This window comes from Mycteria americana, chromosome 2 (assembly GCF_035582795.1).
Source record: "Mycteria americana isolate JAX WOST 10 ecotype Jacksonville Zoo and Gardens chromosome 2, USCA_MyAme_1.0, whole genome shotgun sequence".
In the NCBI taxonomy this organism is placed as follows: domain Eukaryota; kingdom Metazoa; phylum Chordata; class Aves; order Ciconiiformes; family Ciconiidae; genus Mycteria; species Mycteria americana.
The window spans coordinates 32,576,873-32,598,298 of NC_134366.1; the positions used below are offsets into that span (position 1 = coordinate 32,576,873).

The 21,426-nt window shown below is 37.7% G+C and overlaps 1 protein-coding gene across 6 annotated transcripts in view; it reads right to left on the minus strand.

The window, feature by feature from the left end:
- Window positions 1–20,656, minus strand: part of DGKB (diacylglycerol kinase beta) — a 327,466-nt gene extending 306,810 nt beyond the window's left edge. For all 6 annotated transcript variants that reach the window (XM_075495543.1, XM_075495545.1, XM_075495547.1 and 3 more), the window contains exon 1: window positions 20,523–20,656. In XM_075495543.1, coding sequence (XP_075351658.1) covers window positions 20,523–20,592 — 70 coding nt within the window. In that variant the 5' untranslated portion in view covers window positions 20,593–20,656. The remainder of the gene's footprint in view (window positions 1–20,522) is intronic.
- Between the last annotated feature and the right edge of the window lie 770 nt (window positions 20,657–21,426).

Sequence of the window (21,426 nt, forward strand, 5' to 3'; positions counted from 1 at the left end):
AAAATAGGAAGACAAAACAGAAGAGGAAAGAAAAGTTGATTAGAATCATAGAATGGTTTGGGTTGGAAGGGACCTTAAAGATCATCTAGTTCCAACCTGCCTGCCATGGGCAGGGACACCTTCTTCCGATTCTTCTGATCTTCCCTTCTTTCACCTTTCTCTTCTTCTGCTCCTTCATACCTTTTTTTTCAAGTTGTAACTAATGTATCTTAAAGAGAAAAAGCTCTCAGAAATGCTATACTAGTTACAAAGACCTTAAAGAATCTAAAAGCATGATCTCATCATTTTCCAAGTTTCCAGACACCTTAACTTTCTGATGATCTAAAAGGATGACTTCCTTTTCAGAATAGAGATATTCCATCAAATGCTCTCTACATGAGAAAAAAAAACAACATTACAAGTTAGTATTAGAGCATTCAGAAATAGGAAATCATAATCACGAGCAGAACCTTAATTTTTCCCAAATTTTTGTATTCGTCATTAACTTGCAGCTGAACATTCCAAATGTTCCTAAGTCTCATTACTAAAAGTATTTAAATGTAGTAATATGTTAATAAAATAGTTTGATTTAAGCAAAGAAAAAGAGGCAAGAGGATGACTAGAAATAAATTCACTTAAAAACCTGGGGAACAGACTAGCTGAGAGGGAGCTACATTCCAATTCCAATGGAGTTACATTCCAAGTAAATGGAAGAGCAAACCATCTATGAAATTTTTGACTCAACTGCTTGTGGAGATCAGGCTTATTAGGTATAGCTTGCCTTGGTTCAGGAAAAGCTGAGGAAAAGGAAAGTTGGTTGATTCAGTGTAAGACATCAGAGAGCGCAAAGAAAAGAAAAACAAAACTCGACTTCAGTGACTTCAGAGCTTTGTCAAAGGATGGTAAAGGAAACGTTTTAGACTTCTCCCTCGCTTTTCAAGCTGGGGTCTTCCTTTCCTGTGTTATATCCTGTTTCAGAGTTAGAAAAGGCAAAACATTTGAATAACTCTGTTGTAAAAACGCTGCTCTAGAACATTTTAACCCAAGGAATCTGTTCTTGAAAAAAGACATTGGAGGTCGTGGAGCCAGCCAAGCATGCAGTAAGTGCAATACACAGTAGACAATCTCTTATGAAAGTATCTAAGACATTTCATCTTAAGGAAAGATAAACTCTAACGTCTATGGGGATAAGCTGAGCAGTATGGTTTTCCTTAAGCAATGGTACAATGCTTTGCTAGAGCCTATCATATGTTTTAAATACCACTGTCCAGACAAACGTAAAACAACTGTAAAACCAGGATTTACTGAATGCTGTTTAGCAGGTAACATGCTTCCCTAACAAATACAATTAGCAATAAATATAAGATATGTCATTTTTGCTTGACATTTAGGATGATCCAAGCTGGGCTGTTCCACTCCTCCTGCAGCTGCAGCCCTATATGTTCTTGTTCTTTCTCTTACAAGGTAAATTCTCTTAAAAGGTAAATTTTTAAGCTTGGATCATGTCTCAGATTAAGCATATAAGAAAACTGTAGCCACATTTATGCTCGAGTTTCTCACAGAGCAATGACTTGGCTTTGTTCTAATGCTTTTCTAACATTGTGTGCACTTAGTAAAATAGAGCTTATCCCAGACTGTGCATTAAAAAAATGACAGAGAATAAATGACTTACTATCTTTCAATATGTATGAGATCATGGCTTCAAGATAAGTCATATAATAACGACCCAGTCTCCTGAAAGTAGTGACGCACATTCCTCTGCACCATTAAGAAATATGCCAGACCCTTGTCAGAATATCTCAAGCTTAGTGTCACTCACAGATAGCAAACCAGAGAATATATTCGTGTAAGTCACACTAAAATAAAGAATCTACAATTTACACTCCTTTTCTGTTTCTTCTAACAAACTCTAAATCTGGGAAAAAAAAAAAAACCACCACCCAAGATAAGATATGGATATGAATATAAATAAAATGGCTAGACAGGAGGATAACTTATTTTAGACAACAAAGTAAAGGTTGAAATTTTTGAAGCTGCCTTCAGAAATGAGATCACCCAAGTCAAAATCCTAAGGCAATACAGAAATCTCTCTCTAATGATTTTACTTATATTTAAATGTTACATTTAATGTAAGACTGTGCAAACTATTTGCTTTTGTCCCATCAAAACAACGTGATAAAATTTTTAATGGAAATTTCCCTTGTTATAATAAAAACCAAATGCTTCAGTAGATAACATATTCCAATAAACCCAATATTCATATTCTTTGATAATCCGATTTCACTTTACTTTTTTTTTTCCCAGTAAAATATTGAAATATTTAATTCTGTAAGCATCCAAATGTTTCAAAAGGAACACCACAATGTTTTGTTTCATCAAAAGAATTTGTTGTTCTGTGTGCCTACAAATGGCACTATTATGTAAAGATACTCTGATTAGCTTGAATCAGGCACTGGAGGAATTCTAGAGCTCCCAAAATAAACTGAAAATAGACTCCAGCTGTGCTGCTGCACCAGTTTACTGCTCAGTTCTAGCTTAGGAATCTTTACACTACACTGCAAGGTACAGCACAAGCATGTTGCTTCCCTGGGAAATTCCCAAACATGACAGCCTTTTATTCTTGTAAGAAGATCCAAGCCAGCATCCACGACGTGGGTACCTACACAGAGCCCCTTTTGGTTCTATGCAGGTTCTCAGTTTCACCCTCGAGCATTCATTCCCTTGCCAAACAGGGTCGTAAGGATGGCCTTAAGCAGAAGTGGAACTGTTTGTGTGGGGGCTGGACGTGGCACTGCTGCACGAGGATGGTGGAGAGATGCAGGGGGAAGGACGTGAATCCCAGCAGGGAAGGGGTGGAAATGGGGACACCCATGTGAAAGGGGTAGGAGGGACAGTTGCTAACTGCTGCTGAGAGCATGAATAAGGAGGACAGCCTGCAGGCAGCCGGAGCTTCTCAAAAGCTCAACAAAGCAACATGGCTGCCAGTGCTGGACTCACACTGCATACAGAAAATACACCATTTTCTTGCTATCAGAATTCAGGTGATTCCCTGGAAAGTTTAATCACAAATACAACAATGTGCATCATATGGAGTTAATTGTAACCACATAAAAGCAGGAAAATCAGAATGACGGCTTTCTATTCAGCCTGCTGTGTGTCCTGTGAAGGCATTGAGCACTTTACAAAGATCAAGAATTGACTTCTGTCCAATTTTACAGGGAACAGCTATAATTCAAGTTGTTTAAAAGCTTGCGTGCAAGTCAGTAGATAATTTGAATACAGAAAAACAAATGCATTTTTAATAAAGTATTACTTCTTACTTTTCTGAGAACATAATAAACAAATTCCTCCACTGGAGGAATACTGTATATTTTTTTATTCTCACTTTACCTTCTTCCCAGTTCTGTAGCTTCTCTCTTTATTCCAACCCTCACAAAAACCTTGATCATTTCATGCATACTACCTTGCTTCCCATTAAGCTTTCTTTCCTCTTTGTCTTTATTTTTATTTTATTTTATTCAAAATTTCTTCAACCTTCTTAATTGCTACTGCTTTTTTCACCTATGCCTCCTAACTACTTATGTTTTATTCCTGATGGCTACATACTTGCAATCTTTTAATCAAAATAACTAGCTAATGAAAATCAGACCTTATCTGCCTCCTTGTTCACTCTGTCCATGTTTGTACTTGATCTGCCCCATTTTTTTAAGGCAAAAGATTCATGTAATTTTAAAAATCTACTATGTTCTGACTATGATTAAAAATAGAGAAAGCATGATAAAGTGAAATGGGATGGTCTTTTCAGAAGAAATACTGATAATGAACTAATTTCATAGGGAACAGTGATGCATACCCTGTACAAATTAACATTGTTAAAACAAAATTTAATTTTTATGAGTCAGGAAGATTTATGATTAATTTTCTCAGTTTTTTCAAAACTCCAAAAACAGACTGCTAAAAAACAGTCTTAGCTTAAAACTTAGAAGTTTTAAGATGCTATTTGAATTTCCAGACCTGCAAAGGGAAATGAAGCAGAACATTCTACATTCCCCTAAGATGACTGTTAGAATTACTAGTTCAACAGCATTACTGCATAAAATTTCAAAATGCAACTGGATGCCAATGAAAAAAGCAGTTTGAAAAAATCTCGGCTCTGATAGCAAGCTCCAAAGCTATCTACTGATCATCATTTGGCAAGGGCTGGGAGTACCCACAAAGCTCCATTGATCACTGAAGTTATGCAGCATAAGATACTAGACCTTTATCTAAGACTAAATGTGTATAGTGGGGGAGAAAAAAAAACAAACTCTAGAATATGTATGCAAAGAAAATAATTTTTTCAGAATTATATGGAAGACTATTACTTACATTAAATTGAAAGTCACTATCAGTAAAAGCGGGAATCTCTCCTGGTGAAGTGTTGTTTCATAAAAGATTAGGACAAGACTGATATTCTGCATAACTATTAACATTAAAAACTGATTAAGAAAAAAAATGCATAATGAAAATAATAAAAATCTGCTATGATAAAGGACTTTGTTCGCCTCCTCTTTTGTGAGAGGGATGAAAATGGTTCCCATTTCTTCCATTGTAGTCAATCAGGAGCTGGTGGAAGGCCAGGACTTATGTTAAGTTGATAAGGAAGATTCAGACCAGAATGTGGAACGTCTAATTAAAATTATTGTCCTTGGGAAGTGAAACACATCCTGGAGAAATATGTAAGCTAATTAAGATGTTTTGGGAACAATCTGAAGCTGCTAGCAGAAGTGTGATAAGAAGCATCCTCATGAGAACGGTCCTCATTATAATACTAAAAGTCACACCCTTTGAGCTGGAGACCCCGGCCCAAGTGGAGACCCCTCACCTTTGGGCATGCGTAGAATATTAAAGTAATACTGTGGCTTTAAGAATAAGACGAGAAAATGTAGACCAATAGAAAACTGCTTTACATAATTACTTATGCATATGTATAACTAGACTGCACAAATACTGTACCTGTATGAACAAGCCGGGGGGCTAGCTTTGTGGAGCTACCACCTAGCACCCAGTCTTGCGCAAAACTTGAAATAAACTGGTATCTCGGATCTGTGTGTGTATTGGGTGTTGCACACCGGGTAACGAACCCCATTTGTGAGACAACACCATCTATTTCATTTTGACACAACAACAATTATGGGTTTGTGATAACTAAACAGGTGGGAGAAATGGGAAGCATTTTCATCTCTTTCACAAAAGGAGAAAGAAAATGAGGCAGAATCTACTCCTCAAAACAGAATAGGGCATTGAGACAGCACTTATGGAAAAGACTGAGCAGATAAACACAGGCATTTAGTAAAACAATGCAGAAATCAAATCCCCAGAGATGCTTCACGATCTGTAAAACAAAGCAGATGATCAACTCTTCTAAGCTAAAACCAGTTGAGAGCTGTGGGCATATGTTTTTTCTTATTATCACTCTATTTTTGAAAGATAGAGGTATGGGTATGTGGTCTGTAAGAAGCTTGAATCAAAAACACTAGAATGTTATTAGAGACAAGTTCATAGTTACGTATTAGGAGTCTGAATAAGAGGAGCACTTATAAAAACTCACCTACTGTTATATACAAGACTGATCGCAATTAAAAACCCTAACAGAGTTTGCCTTAATCACCACCTCAGAATACTACACATACTGCTCTTTGGTATTATAATTTGTGTAGCAGCCAGCAGCAAGTGAACACAACTTCTCTATCACCGGCAGCATGAACAGCAAACGCGTATGAACAGAGCTCTTGTGTATCCCTGATTGCTACTACATGACTCCTGAAGGGGAAAAACAGGACATGACAAATTCTTTCTGCAAGGGAGACAACAACTTTCTGTACCTACAACATCTCAGGTGGGCATTCCTATCCAATAAAACGATATCGTTCCTTACCTTAAACAACATCTTTCAGGATAAAAGCTGAAGTACACATCAACTGGCAATTTTAACACACAAAAATGCAGCGACATGACATGTTCCTTATTCATTAACCCAAGTTATTTAGAGCAGTTTATGCAGCTTTATGCTCTAGAAGCAACACAACACTCAGTGAGGTCTCACTCAGTTTCAAGCCAGAGACTTTCTGTAGTGCAGAGACCATATTGCTGGTTTCCACTAAAATAATTAAATGGAGATGTGATTATAGCCCATTGTGCAAAATTATGCAAAATTTGGTATTGCTTTTTATGTCAAGACAGGCCCTGAATAAAGATTAACAAATTTGTGCCTGGAACCCTTACAAAACTTTTCAGATGCATGCCTCCCAGGGACAGGATGCTAAGCAGTAAAGACGACTGGATTTGCTTGGGGATTTGGTTTTGTTTTGTTTGGGGGCTGGGAGCGTTGTTAGCCAAAGATGCTACCCAGGTTTTGTGGCTAGATAACAAAATGGGGATGGAAAAAAGGAGGGGGGGGAGAAACTCAGCTTCTTATGAAAGCTGTTAATGGTAGGAAAACCACAAAATTTAAAGTAAACTTATTCAAGTTACTTTTAAAAATATGAGCTCGGATAACTTTAAGCTCCAATGTGTACACAGAGCTGCAAAGTATTTATCTTAAGAGTAGAGTCTGTCTTGGAGTGTTTGCAATTTGAAGAGCAGCTTAGTAGTCCTCCTACGTAATCAGGCACTACATCTCTAGAACACTATTAGAAGGAAGCGCTACTCTGGCACTTGCTTCTTGAAACCTAATCCAGAAAAACTTCAGTGCAAGCTTTAATTTAAACACATAGTTACACTGGGAAATAATTCAGAATGTGCTTTTGTACTGTTTGGGACAACTTAATTATATTTTGTCATTCTTTCTGTGGATCCTTTAAACTTTCAGAATCCTCTTAAAGCACTGATCATTTAAAATTATATCATAGTGTCATATACTGTTTGGACATATCATGGTCCTCTTTGGAGGTATCACATGTTAAACCATAGATGAAATAATGAGCTTAGACTTGATGAGCAACATGACAAAATTCATTGTGTCTGAAGCAAAATATAAAAATATGGTTCTATACTTAAAACAAAGGAATATGAAATGGATCAGTATTCCTTTAACTATTAGCTAATTCCTAATTAACTAACATCTTATCTACTAAAATAATTCTGAATGAATAATCATTTCTGATTTATTCTAGAATAACAGCACCTCCAAAGGGAAAGCAAGTGGCTTAATTCAAATTCCAGTTTGAGTATTTATTTGGATTCATCCTCAGCCAAAGTTAGCTAAATAAGTAGTCAAGCTTTAGAATCAAAAATAATAGCACTTGTGCACCTTTTCACAGATTTTAATAAAAAAGAATTTATAGAAAGACTTCTACAGGGCTCTCTACAGAAGACAGAACAGTTATCTTAGAGTAATTTAAATCATTGTTACAAGATAAAATTTGGCTAGCCACTAAGGTTCTACTTGAATTCTTTACCTTCTGCACAGGTCATTCCTCTCAATCTCACCATTTGTTTTTCATAATTCTTTTTTAAATTATTTTTTATGACCAAACACCCGAATGTCAAATAAGAATTTTCAAAAATCAACCTTTAGGTACTGAGCTCTGTTTTGGCTCCTGTCTGCTGTTCTGACTCTTTAAAAGCCTACTTTGATTTTGTCCTAATCATCTCTTTCTGAGATCTGTTCTTCTCTCGGTTTCCTTAAATCACTCAGTGTATTACCTATGAGTTGTAAAAATAGCACGGATCCATGAATTTTTGTCTACCAGAAGTTGGTAGACTCCAAATTTATTTGAAGTCATTTGTTTTGTTTTCCCATGGCTTAATTTTCAATTATTTTTATAATTTTTTCCCCTTCAGGACTTTCATCTTTTTCATCCCAAGAACTTTGAATCTCCTATATTTATGCTGCTAAAATGGTACAGCATTTGTAACCTTGGTACATTTGTACCTTAGTCCAAAACTAGAGTAATGTACTTATCTTGCCACTCACTCTTTTTCTTTGCATCTCTTCAATCTGCTTTCATCATCTCTAGTATCATGTCAATAATTTCTCAAACTCTTAGAGCCTATCCAGTATTGAAGTGCCTCTGTTCAATAAGCACTCAGACACATACTTAGTACATAAACTGTCCTCCCATCCTTCTCTCAACTGTCTGAAATTTTCACTGTGTCTCCTTCCATTCGTTTCAATCTCTACAATATATGGGCTCTTATACAATATACAGCCTGTGCTTTCTTCCAAAGCAGTGATGTCAATAATGACTGCCAGGCCTTTAATTAATCTATTCTGATACAGGTAAGGATGCTAGATTCTGTCCCATCTCTGTAGTGAATTTCAATCATAAATAACACATCAAAAGTAGAAATGGACTTCTACTTAAAAAAAAAAAAAAAAAAAAAACCAAAAAAACCCACACCAAAAAACCCCACCCACCCACAACAAAACCCACCAACAAACAAACAACAGTTAACAAAGCATTTTAAAGCTATTTGATATGCCCTCATGAATGAAAACATCTATTACTAGGCCAGTTAATTCTGGGAAATACATTCTTCAAAACAAATTCATTATCAATAACTATCAATACTGCTACAATTAATTTGAGTGTCTCAATAACACAAATTATTTATAACCTTTTATGTTGAAAATAAAATCAAGAATTTATATTTTCAGAAACTATACAAGAAAGTATTATACTGGAATTTAATCGCAAGTTCTTTTCTCAATATGCCATACTGGTTTTAATAAAATTATAAATTATGAACCACACAAAATCTGACAGTTCTAAAAATGAATTTAGCAATCAGTAACGTCCTCAAAAAGCCATTACATTTTGCAATGCAGCCAACAAAACTATGCAGTGACACTCCATAACACCCACCAAAAATCTTCCAAAGCCACACAAAAAGCAATATATTTTTAGTGCTTGAAAAAAACAATGAAAACATACATAATTATAAGCACATTTAAATTTTTTGCTTCTTTTAATTGGCAGAAAACAACGGAGAGGAATGCAATCCAGGGCCCTTCAACCCTGACAAATGGCACAGGGAGAGAGGCCGCCCCACACCATCAGGCAGCCCTAAGCCTACTCTTCTTCAAACAGAGGCCTCTGATTCTCGATTTGAACCACCAAGAGCAACCTATCTCCTGTTCTCAAGAGCAATCAGGAAGGAAGCTTTGGTTCCTTTCTTCAGCAATCCAGGAGAGGCAGAACAGTGTAAGCCGTAACACTAATAGCAAAGTATATTTTTTCAGTGGACAAGCTGGACGAGCAGCTTTCCCCTTCTCTCTTCAGGCATATGAAGCTTTGCTGGGCTGAGGGGACCTGCCACGAGCTACTGGGTGTTTGAGTTCGAATCCCATAAAAGCAAAAAGAGGGAGCATCCTTTCTCTCAGAGCCATTTTTTTTTTTCAGTTCGTCTGATGAGTCATGGATTGTCATCATTTGAATTACACTTTCAAGCTCTTCTATAGAAACACAAGGACTAAAAATACATGCTTTTAATGAGAGCTGAGATTCTGCCACAGTCACATGGCTCCCCAATTAGTCCATTCTGCCTTCGTTTTGTTTCTTCAATGCTTGGTGAACTGTAATTCTCTGTTTGTGACATCAGGCTCATTTCCACAGCAACCAATTGAATTATCCCCCAAAATCTTTATAATAGGGAATAAGCAGTAGGAACAGATGAACTCTCAAGAAACAAAAGCTTCTCACTGTTTACATGCAAATGTCCATAGAAACAACCAAACAATAAAGGAAAAGAAATATGGAAGATACATAGAAACACAGGAAATGTAACAAAGGCATAATCAATGTTTATACATTTTTACAGTGTATAAATACACGTTCAGTAATTTTATGACCGTATGTCAGGTGTGTAATAACCACAATATGTGTTCAACGCCTGTAACAGCTGATGCTGCAACACTGGGTGTTAATGACTGGCAGCGCGTATCTGTGCAGCCTCAATTCTAGACAGAAATCATTATTTTTGACAGAGGAAACAGAAACCAAGGTGAGATGACACCATTTGCCTTTCAGGATTCTAAGACAGGAGGTATCGCTGCCAGCCACCGCACACCATGGATCCCACAGCCACAGAAACTTGAGAACTAGGGTTTCTATTTTGGACTTTGTAGGAACTCTTTAGATTTGCTTCTTGCAACAATATCCTTGAAAATGGAAATGCATAGTCATTGACTTTTCCCCTAAAGACTTGCTCATAATTCCCTTCTCTTGCAACAAAGGCCCAGCATTTGGGAGCCTGATTATATTATTCCAGAACCATGGATCTACCTGCATGTCTAAGAGTTAACACAATCCCTGTTACTATGGGCAGTGCTAGGGCTCTGACTAACTTAACCTTTCCCAGCTACCTAAACAGCCACATGCCCTCAGTGGAAACACTGGAAACTTAGTAACATAATCTAGAAAATAACATGATTATCCTAAAAATAAAGGTCAAACACTATCCAGTCTCAACACAACCAATTCAATATCTGTATTGTATTGAACTATTGTGTTTCACTGCTCAGTGGGCTGAGCAACCATTACAATCTTCTCCAGGTGTTGTGATCGCCTTCTCTCCCCCATTATCCCAGATGAAGCAGATGTGCAAGATGGTTGCAAGTAAATTATCATCTTCTAGTGAGGCCACCAAGTGCTCTTGATGATGGGACAGTGTCCTATTCATCACACAGCAAGCATGGTCAGTGCCCCTCTCTGCTCAAAGGATGGGTTTGTAATAATAACAGCCTCTTCTAACAGTATTTTATCTCTGGAGCCTGGGATCAATGCAACTTGGTACTATCTAACAGGCTGCATCAATTTTTTCCTTCTCTAATTCCTCTAACATTTCTTCCATATGAGATCTAAGTAGGTACAAAACCTTGACACTTTCACTAGCTTTCCTAAAATAGGCAAATAAAGTGTGTTAGCACTAGCACAACCGCGACCATTTGCTCCATAACGCTTTTGTTACCCCTAAATGAAAGTTGCAGGTTTCTGAGCCATTGTATTTTTGACCCTGCAACTCAATCATTCAGGAACCAGAAGCAGCTCTTTAGGACAGGAATTGAAGCTAAAACCAGCTGGTGCTTCATTGAACTGACCCTATTCTGGACCAATTCATCAACATCTTTAAAAATTTTGAATTAAAAGTTTACTCTAAAGGCCTACTGCCTTCTCTGCTTTTACTGAATGGACTAAGTCTCTTTCTGTTACGATATATGACCCCTTGCTAGCAGTCTCCAGTCAACAGCATGCAGCAGCCAGTAGTCTTGCATTTTGCTGGCTATAATCCCTTTATATCAGAACTCCTGAACAAGTCAGATATTTCTGGGAGCATCCTCTGTTCTGCAGAGGAACAGGGTATCTTATAAACAGCACAGTATGTCCCAATTTTGCCATCTGATAGTCACAAATGCATATAAATGCACTATTTTCCACTCTTAAAACATGTCTCCCTGCAGCTGGCATACTAAGTTTCTTGCAGTCAGAAGACAGGGGAGGATCCCTGACATTAGCTAAGACATGAACATAATACTGTAATAAGATCACTTTTAGGATACTCAAAAAGTCACTCAGTGTGACTTACTTTGTGCCATTACTACGTACAATTCAAATAAAGTTCTAGGAAAGCCATTAGTTCCTAAATGATTGTTTTACGTTAGAATATATAGTAGCCCAAGAGGGACTGAAAGGACTCAAATGCATTTGCCTTTGTCATGAAATAAAGTAACTCCTGAATAATTTGATAGACCCTTTAGTCAAAGTAAGGAAGTCAGCACTCTCTTCTGCATTGTCCCTTTCCCTAAATAACCTGTTGTACCTTAAACAAGTTGGATGCCCTTCTTCAGTATGGGGATGGAAGCAGGAAACAGATTCTGCATGAGCATCCCACCCGACTGCCATGAGAGGGTTCCTCCTTACTCACAGTTGTGGACAGAGTCAGTATGACACTGTTTACCCTAGAGAGGTTAACTGGAGAACTGACTGGCTTCTGTTTGGGTAAAATCATATCTGCTAGTCACAGATAGGCATATATCATGGCAGGAACACTAAGCATTTTAAGTCATTAGAAAGCACCCCTCAGAGATCCAGTTCATACTGTATTACTGTATGTTTATCAGCTTTTTTCTTTTCGAAATGCTCAGCTTATCATACCTATCTTACATTCGCTTCAAAACCTAACACAGAATTCCTGATGAGAGAAAGGAAAGAAATCCACCAATACTTCTGCTGCTGACATTGGTGCCCTGCTCTCCACCCCCCCACAACAACTTCATCTATGAAACAATCTTCAGAGGCCAAGTCCCAGCTATGACTGGTTAAACAAAAAATACAAAAACTTTGTATCTTTTCTATTCTGGACTTCAGTCTAACAGAAGTCATAAAGTTGCATCTAATATCCTCATTAGTGCAGACTGCATATAACCACCTTCCTTTCGAAAGTTCAGCTTTTTATAAGAATAAATCTGACTAGAGCCTAAACCTATCAGATATAGTATTTCTATCCCATTTTCTCTAAATTGGTACCACACAGGAATGTGCACCAGGGATTTAAATCCACAGATCTTAAGGAAAAAACCTACAGTGTTGTATCAATAAGCATAGTTCATCGTTCACCTCTCAGAAGAACTAAAGCAAGTGCCCGACCAAACCCTTGAGTGGGACTCCAGCTTCTCTTAGTCAGATTTTTAGTGCCCAGTCACAGACTCAGAACTAGGATTCGGATTCCACAGACCATCAACCGGCCCCTTTTTCTGGCCACTCCATCCCCAGCAGGCCTTGCATGCAAAGAGGGGATCTCTCACTAGACTCCTTATTCTTCCCCATGAAGTTCTCCAAATGCATGGAATATCATACAGGCAGCACTGGCAGACTCCATCTTTCAGCCAGTCTGACAGGCTCTGACAAAACTTTATGAAAACTTAATTTCCTCCATCTTTACTAACAGCAGCAGAAACACCACACTCCTAAAATCCAATACTTGGGGTAAAACTGTTCCCAGTAATCACCAGCAGTTTTCTCTCTCCACTTTCCAAACAGTGAAAAATAGCTGGTTTTAGCAATCTGTATTCTTTGATGAGGCCCATTCCCTCATTAGAATCAGCACAATTTCATGTGGCACTAAAAGCCTGGGACCCTCTGAAGGATTGTGTAATAGCCCATAGCTGTTGGTGACCAGTATGAAGTTTCCCGCAGGTTATCATTTATACCCATTGTAAAAGAAAATCTTTTCCATCTGTGAGGGTCGCAGAATCAAACCCACCCAAGAGTCTCTGGCAACTTAATTCTGGACCAAAACTTCTGCTGACCTTCCTGTTTTCCTTCAGAGATCTTTTTCACAAGTTCCTCCTTCCTGTTCCCCTATAAAATTCTTACACTGTCTAGTTCTTGCAGTAGCTATTGATGCTACATCAAAAGATGCTGCAGCTGCTGATGCTGTTCCTGTTCTCACAGCCATTTCAGTAGCACTCCAACATCTATTTCTATCTTCAGGCTGTGACAGTCTGCCCAAGTTCTCCACCAGCCTGGGAAAAAAATCACTGCCAAAAGTTTTGCAAAAAGTCTTTTTCAGGCTTTTTCCTCGGGGCACATTTTGTTGACAAACTCAAAAGGACAACACAAAACCAAGCTATTTCCCCAGAGTGCACATGCCGCCAGAGCTCAGAGGCCTTTTCCTCCACCTCTCTCCGCCTACTAAGGGAAGGGCAGACCTTCCTGCTTTCTTTTAAAGCCTAGCTGAATCATGAAAGAGTCTTGCTTTAACTGTTTCCAATCCCTCCAATATTTTCTCACTTGCTTTTGGAGCAGGATCCTCTAAACTTCCTTAACATATAATTTGGACTACAATAGCCATAAAACTTCATTTAATAAAAAGGAGATACAAAATTCATTTAATAAAAAGGATACAAAAAACCCTGTCCAAACTAATCAAACTTACCATACAGATAATAATCACAATGAAGCTATTTATATTGTTTCTCTCTAATGTCCTTACAATTCAGGCTGCTGTTAGGAGTAGTACAGAACTATGCACATATTTGGTACTATACAGTTTAGGCGAAACAGTCTCTGCCTGAAAAGTCCTGTATGTACATTACCCTATGCAATTTAAGTGACATTTTTATGCAGAAAAACCCCTACATCTTTTCACCTTTCTTTCCTACAGCCAGCACTGATCATGAAATCTAAAGGAGAAAAAAAATATGAATTTTCTTCTCTTGAGTGCATGTATTTCCCTAGAATCTTCAGGATTCGGTGTGGGTCACATTATTTTTGTTATTGTTATTATTACTACTTTATAATGAGCACAGCAGTTATCTCAGTTCTCTTTCTTTTCACATATTCTTCTAAGGCATTTTAAAACCAGGCAAAGAGCTAATGCAAAATATTTTCTACTATTCTCTCTTCAGAACAAGAGGACAGAGGAGATTTTTAATTTGACTGGCAAGGAGGACACAGAGGAACTGTCTTTGGAAATAATTATTCTTCCAAAAACCACACACATGCATATTAACTGCAAAGAGCCAAGTATTAGGTAACATGCTCTTTGAATTCTAGAAATACGTTTTCCTTCTTTTTAAAGTAATATTTAAACTGTTCAAAAAAATTCATTTGAAGCCCCAAATTATTTAAGTGTGGTGAGCAGACGAAGAAAGGTCTTAAATTGGAAGTATAAAGTTGCCTTGAATTGAGCTCGAAAATAATTTGGTAAAATGAAATTATGGATATTCCTTGGATTAATTTACTGGAAGATATTCCCTTACTATTAAGTTCTGAGTGTCACTTAGGGGGAAATGTTTTGTGATTAGGAACAAGTGGTGGAGAACTCATTCTCCCTTGCTGTTCAGTTACATTTATAGAAATTGGGAAAAGCTAGTATGTATTCAGGAAAGAAATTTTACATTCAGGGTTTGTGTTCACCAGACAGTACACTTGGATAAAGCTGAGAATCATACTATAAATACGTGATGAAGACGACAGGCAGACAAGATGTGTTAGGAACTTCTCAATGGGATACCAAGGACAAATACTCTTGCACACAGAGCCAGGAGCAGGCCTTCTTTGTTTAACTATACTTGCAAGAGTAGACAGGCTTTCATCAAGCTGACAGAAGATGCATTAAAAGTGGAACTACACTGAACTGGAGCAGTGTCTTTCAGTCAGAAAGTGAAAAGCACGTGTCCCTGTCCGAGCACTAGAATCCATGTGAGGAGTTTAACAGGCTTTATAGTGAAAGATTCACACACCTACGTTAGTGACTAAAAAGGGGATTTAGGATGAATTCAGACCTCGAAGCGCAGGACAGCTGGATCTATAATGTCCACACTCAATCAGCTGCAGTTCTGCACATATAACCTAACTCTGGAAGTACTTTAAGCTTACTATCTGTGCGGCCTGTATCTCAATATGGTTTGAAAATCGCTTTACATGAGTAAAGTCAGTTGATGCAGAGGAGAAGCAACTCATCTAGGCTCCTCCTAAGTTCTGTTACAGTCTGAAAATAAGAAGAGGCACTTAATTTCTCTCTTAGAACCTGGATGGACCTGTTCCTCTGCTATTCACAGAAACCCTAATACTTGCAGATGTGACCGATTTCAGCAAAGTCTGGCAGCAACAGTCATCTTCATAAAACAGGTGGAAGTGAGACAGGCTTGCCTTCTGGTTAGGGGAAAGACTGAGGACATGTGTTCAAATGGAGGTTCAACCTCAAAAGACTCAAAGTGAAATCCTTCAACTCCTACAAGTGTGTTCTGTCTGCTATGCAGTAGAATAGTCTGGGTTACCACCCCTTCCAATACTGAATCAAAACTAAGGCTATCGGACCAGAGTGGTGGAGGGCCGTGGCTGGGGGTGTCACACAAGCAGAACGCTGTATCAGCTGTAGGCAGCTGAGGTTGAGGGGATTCAGCTTGAGAAGGGAACTCTGCGAGGGTTTTTTCTGACCGCAAAGCAAACATGCAGAACACAGGCAAACGCATTTTAAAGATAATATTTTCTGGGTGGACAGGCACATGAAACGCAGAACACCAACTCCTCTCCTGAAAATAAATGAGCAAACTTTCTTAGCTAAATTTACTTAGGCTCCAAAGAGAAGCAGAAATCGAAATACACCCTGTGCTTAAAGCTTCCTACTGGTTAGCGCAAGGCACCTCAGCACATCCCCTCTTTGGGCTCACCTGCTGAAGGTATCGGTTTTGCATCAACGATAGTAGATGCTGTGAATCATCAACACTTAGTATTTGAGCACACCAATACGATACAGATGTGTAAGTGTGAATTCTGAATTCTATCCACTGAGCTCATGTCAGTCTAGTACACTCCTCTCTAACAGTTTTTTTAAGAATTTCTTTATGTTTTCTTTTAATTAAGCCTTTACCATTCAGTATTATTACTTTTTATTTGCACACCAAAATGTGTGTACACTAATACAACCGAAAAAACTCTTTCTGTAGGTCTTATTGTTTGAAGGGCTGTACTATTTTCTTTCAATCTTACACATATTTTACTATCAAATACCTGCATAAATTGACTCAGATTAAAAAAAATAATAAAATATACATTTCTATCATGAACTTAAAAGAACAGTTCTTTTCATATTTCAGCTTGCTGTTGTATTGGGTTTGCATGGCAAGGTTTTGGTAGCATGGGGGCTACAGGGGTGGCTTCTATGACAAGATGCCAGAAGCTTCCTCCATGTCCGATAGAGGCAATGGCAGCTGGCTCCAAGACAGACCTGCCGCTAGGCAAAGCTGAGCCCATCAGCAACGGTGGTAGTGCCTCTGTGATAACGTATTTAAGAAGGGCAAAAAACTGCTGCACAACAGCAGCTGAGAGAGAGGAGTGAGAATATGTGAGTGAAACAACTCTGCAGACACCCAGGTCAGTGAAGAAGGAGGAGGAGGAGGTGCTCCAGGCTCTGGAGCAGAGATTCCCCCGCAGCCTGTGGTGAAGACCACAGTGAGGCAGGCTGTCCCCCTGCAGCCCATGGAGGTTAACGGTGGAGCAGATACCTACCTGCAGCCTGTGGAAGACCCCCACACTGAAGCAGGCGGATGCACTCGAAGGAGGCTGTGACCCTGTGGAGAGCCTGCTCTGGAGCAAGCTCCTGGGAGGACCTGTGATCCCATGGAGAGAAGCCCACGCTGGAGCAGGTTTGTTAGCAGGACTTGTGACCCTGTGTGGGACCCATGCTGGAGCAGTCTGTTCCTGAAGGACCGCACCCCATGGAAAGGACTCATGCTGGAGCAGTTCGTGAAGAACTGCAGCCCATGGGAAGGACCCACATTGGAGAAGTTCATGGAAGACTGTCTCCTGTGGGTGGGACCCCATGCTGGAGCAGGGGAAGAGAGCGAGGAGTGATAGCGCAGCTTGGTGGGCACCTGGCATCCAGCCAAGGTGAACCCACCACAGCTGTACAAGAGTAATTCTGGTTCTGGTGACCTCATTAAGTAGATGTGACTATCAGCCACTAAGACTATGATCCAAAGTCACTGACATCCAAAGTAGACAGGTTTTTGGGAGACTATACTCTTTGTTCCAGTACTCACTTTAGGCCTGATTCAAACTAAAATAGGGATTATAAATATTGTATTTTGTAAATTCAAGAAAGTATACCTGTTAAAAATTTCCATAGTTAAAATAATGTTGTAATTTAGGTAAGATTTATGAAGTAAAGTCTATACACCAAACAGAATGAAAGGCAGAGCAAATGACACCCCCAGATATCAGCAGGTGAGTGGAAAACAAATCACTTGCTATAAATTCCCTACTGTATTCCGGAGTCTTTCAGTGAAACCCATTCCTTAGCACAAGGCAAAGCTGGGGGCTCATCACTAACGCTTGTTGGCGGGCAACTGTCACAAAGTCAAACTTCCCTACTGTGTTACCTTCTGACACCCAGATCATCTCTCCTTCCTGCAGGAGACCCACTGGTCCCTCAAGTCACATGCTGGAGAGAAGGGTGCAATGCCTTTTTTTTTTCCTTTTTTTTTTTCCTTTTTTTTTTTCTTTTTTTTTTTTTTAAATAAATCAAACTCTACCAAGCCAGCCAAACTCTACTAGAATTTTGGTGATTTTTCAGTTCACTATCTTGCCGTGTTCAAAAAGACAATGAAGTATCAAAGCAATTATATACTCAAATTTCATAAAATTCCACATAATTTAATTACTATATAGTAGTGAGTAAAGGCATCTACTGTCACAACATTTCATATTTCTGCATGTTAGATAAAAATGCATCAAATTCAAAAATGTTGGATCCAAATAAATATTTTGGCTTTTTAAATTGCATTTTAAAAAGTCTTAAATCACGCATTTAAAGATACTGCTATTCAGTCATTTAGCAAAATTAAATTGGACAGCTCAGAAATTCAAAATAAGGCCCATATCTAGGTTATATTCCCTTGGCATTATATATCAAAGTCTATATACCATTAACGATTTTTTTTCTAATGGCCTCAGAAATTGAACTATTTATACAAAGATGCATCACATTTCACATTTTTGAACAACTAACATCCTTCTATTCCAGACAAGGAGAGGAAGTTCGGAGGACACCATGTCTTTCTTTTATACACACACACAAACCTGAACATAAACAAATACAACCAATTTCACCAAATTATTTATCCTGATACAAACAGTTCTGTTAAAGCAACGGCTCTGAACTATGGTGTGTGCAAGAAGTGCTGGAGGAGGAAAGGGAAGCAGAAAGAAAATGAATATATTAAAGGCCCTTTTTTCCCCAAAAGGAAGATGACAAATATTTTGGCAAATGCTGCATTGAAGGCTTAAATCATAAGAATGCATTAAAAAAACCCACCACATAACTTTTCTATCTCTCTCTATTAGAAGTCTTCAATTTCTGGTATTGAAAAAAATAATGAAGAATAGTTTTTAAATATTTTCCCAGGAAGAAGTAAATATTTTCAGAAGTAAATATGTTTTGTTTTGGGTTTGTTTTTTTTAAACTGCTATACTACATTTACTATCCATTTGGTGATGTAATTGAAGAAACAAGCTTATTCATATCAAACGTGTAATACAAAATTTTCTTTGCAATGGTCTCTGAAGGCAACAGAATATCAATACAAAATTTGGATGTGTTCTTTTTAAGCTCAGTGTAATTGCATCTTGTTTCCCTTTATTTAATGTTTCTGTGCATTACATCCAAATAAAAGAGCTACTAAAAAGCATGGATATTTTCATTTCTCAGTTTCATACTAGATCTTTAAGGCTTTCTTTTAAGGAGGAGGTCCTAACTGATTAAATACCGGACAGGTATCAATGTCTCATATTCCACTATGAAATGAGAAACAAATAGCTCCTTACTTGGTAACATCATTAAGGATTTAAAGCAGTACATGGAGCAAATTTGCTTCATCTCTATAGCTTATCCTTTGAGACAAGAAATTGGCACGAGGAGGAAACTTACTTTGTTAATAAATAGAATACTTTAAACTATACAGCAATTGTAGAAAACTGAGAGACTCAAATACATCTGTTCCAGAAAGTGTCATGTAAATATTTCTACCTGCTTTTTTTTTTTGTTCAATGACATTGCATTATATAAAGTATCACTCATGGCTTAACTGGTATCATGAAAGTGTTATGAATCTCAATCACATTCCAGTGGAATGTACTATTAAAGTTAACTCTAATACTAATTTTATGATTATTCTGTTAGATGACTACACTGAAATACAATTAAGTATACACTGTGATGTCATAGGCACAAGAAAACCCCAATCAGCAGTCTTCATTTTACTTTATATGCAAATGTTTCCTTTAGTAATGAATCAACAACATTCATAAATCATATGAGATTTTCTCAGTTTTTAGAAATATAAATTTAGATTATTTATCATACAGGAAAACTTCCTAGAGGTTCTTGACCTTTTCCAGTTCAGTTATCAGGCTTCATAAACTGCCTCCTAAATCTAACTTCTCATGATTTAGTATCTGACTTCTAAGCACATAATTCTGAGCCATTTAAGTTGCTCAGGCAACTTAAAGGAAGTTTTGCCTGAGCAATAACTAAAGGACTGGATCTTCAGCTTACAGTGTTTTGTTTCCTGCTCTTTCACAGGACAACTCCTCCTTCGCATTGTTTATAGTATCAGAAACATCTTCATATTGAACACCTAGATGTGTTTCTCCTGGAATCTCTGTGTTTCCTCCATGACTGAGCAAGCCTTCTTTTTAACTACAAACCCCACCCTAGTGGCCTACAAATTGTTATGATCAATTTAAGGTAGCAAAGCCATAAAAATACACTCTCCAAATACCCACAGTCACATAACCCATAGTCAGTCTATGTGGTACCATACTGGATAATAATTGTTCAGTTTAAAAAAAAAAAAGAAGTTACAGACCCCAACTGATTTTTTTTTCCCCTCCAAAGAACAAATATTTTGGATTAAAAAACATAAATGTAAACCATAATTTAACCTCTTACTTGACAGTGAATAATATCAAGAATATAATAATATTATATTGTGCATTCAAAATATTCTTAACTTTTAATTAGCCATAAAATCATATATTTGAAAAATTACTTACATTCCGCATATTTCTGAAGCTGAGAGAACTCTCCAGGACTAAGGTTAACCCACTTCTCCTGGCTCGTCATACTGGCAGTAAGGGTCCTCGTTAAATATTAGAAAAACATTCCCTTCGACCCAGGTGACATAAACTCCATAAAGCTTCGTAGCTTCAGTTCACAGTGCCTGGAGACTGGAGAGGTGGCATCAGTCTATGTGGATGAAGTTTTTGATGCTATGAACTGTTCCCAATGTGTCGGTTCAGTGGTGAGTTACAGCACTGTTAAAAGAAGATCAAGCATTAGAAGCATATATACCAGTTTTATTATTGAAATAATTGTAACTAATAAATATTTTCTTACATACAGTTTTGCTCAAAATTTTTCCATACAATATTTGTCCATAAATAGTTTCATATGTATTTCCAAATTTTATTTTTATAATTCCAAATGCTTATGTACAGCACTGATAATAAAAAATTATTGTTTGTGATCAAATTGTATCTGGATACCTTGTGTGGAGATGTTTCTGTTTCAGTAACAACCACTGCAATGGTAGATACTATCTATCAGTAAACGTAGTTCCCTATGATTTTAAAATGGGATTCAAGGAACTGGGTTTGTATCCAGTTATGTTGTTGTACAGTGCTGTGTGGCCTTGTCAGAAATGTTCTGAAGCTTCTAACTCCCCATGTCAAAAATGAAATGGATTCTGCAGTTTGGGAAGAAATTCACATGAAAGCTATATAAATATTAACTATTCTAACAAAATAGTAGGGGTTTGATTTCTAGAATGTCACAACATTGCTGAAGTCAGTACTGAAAATCAAATATAACTGTTGGCACCGTTGCAAATCAGTTCAGAAAAAAAAAAGATCAAACTGTGGGTGCCATCTCATTCCGATTTTATGCATTTTTTACCCC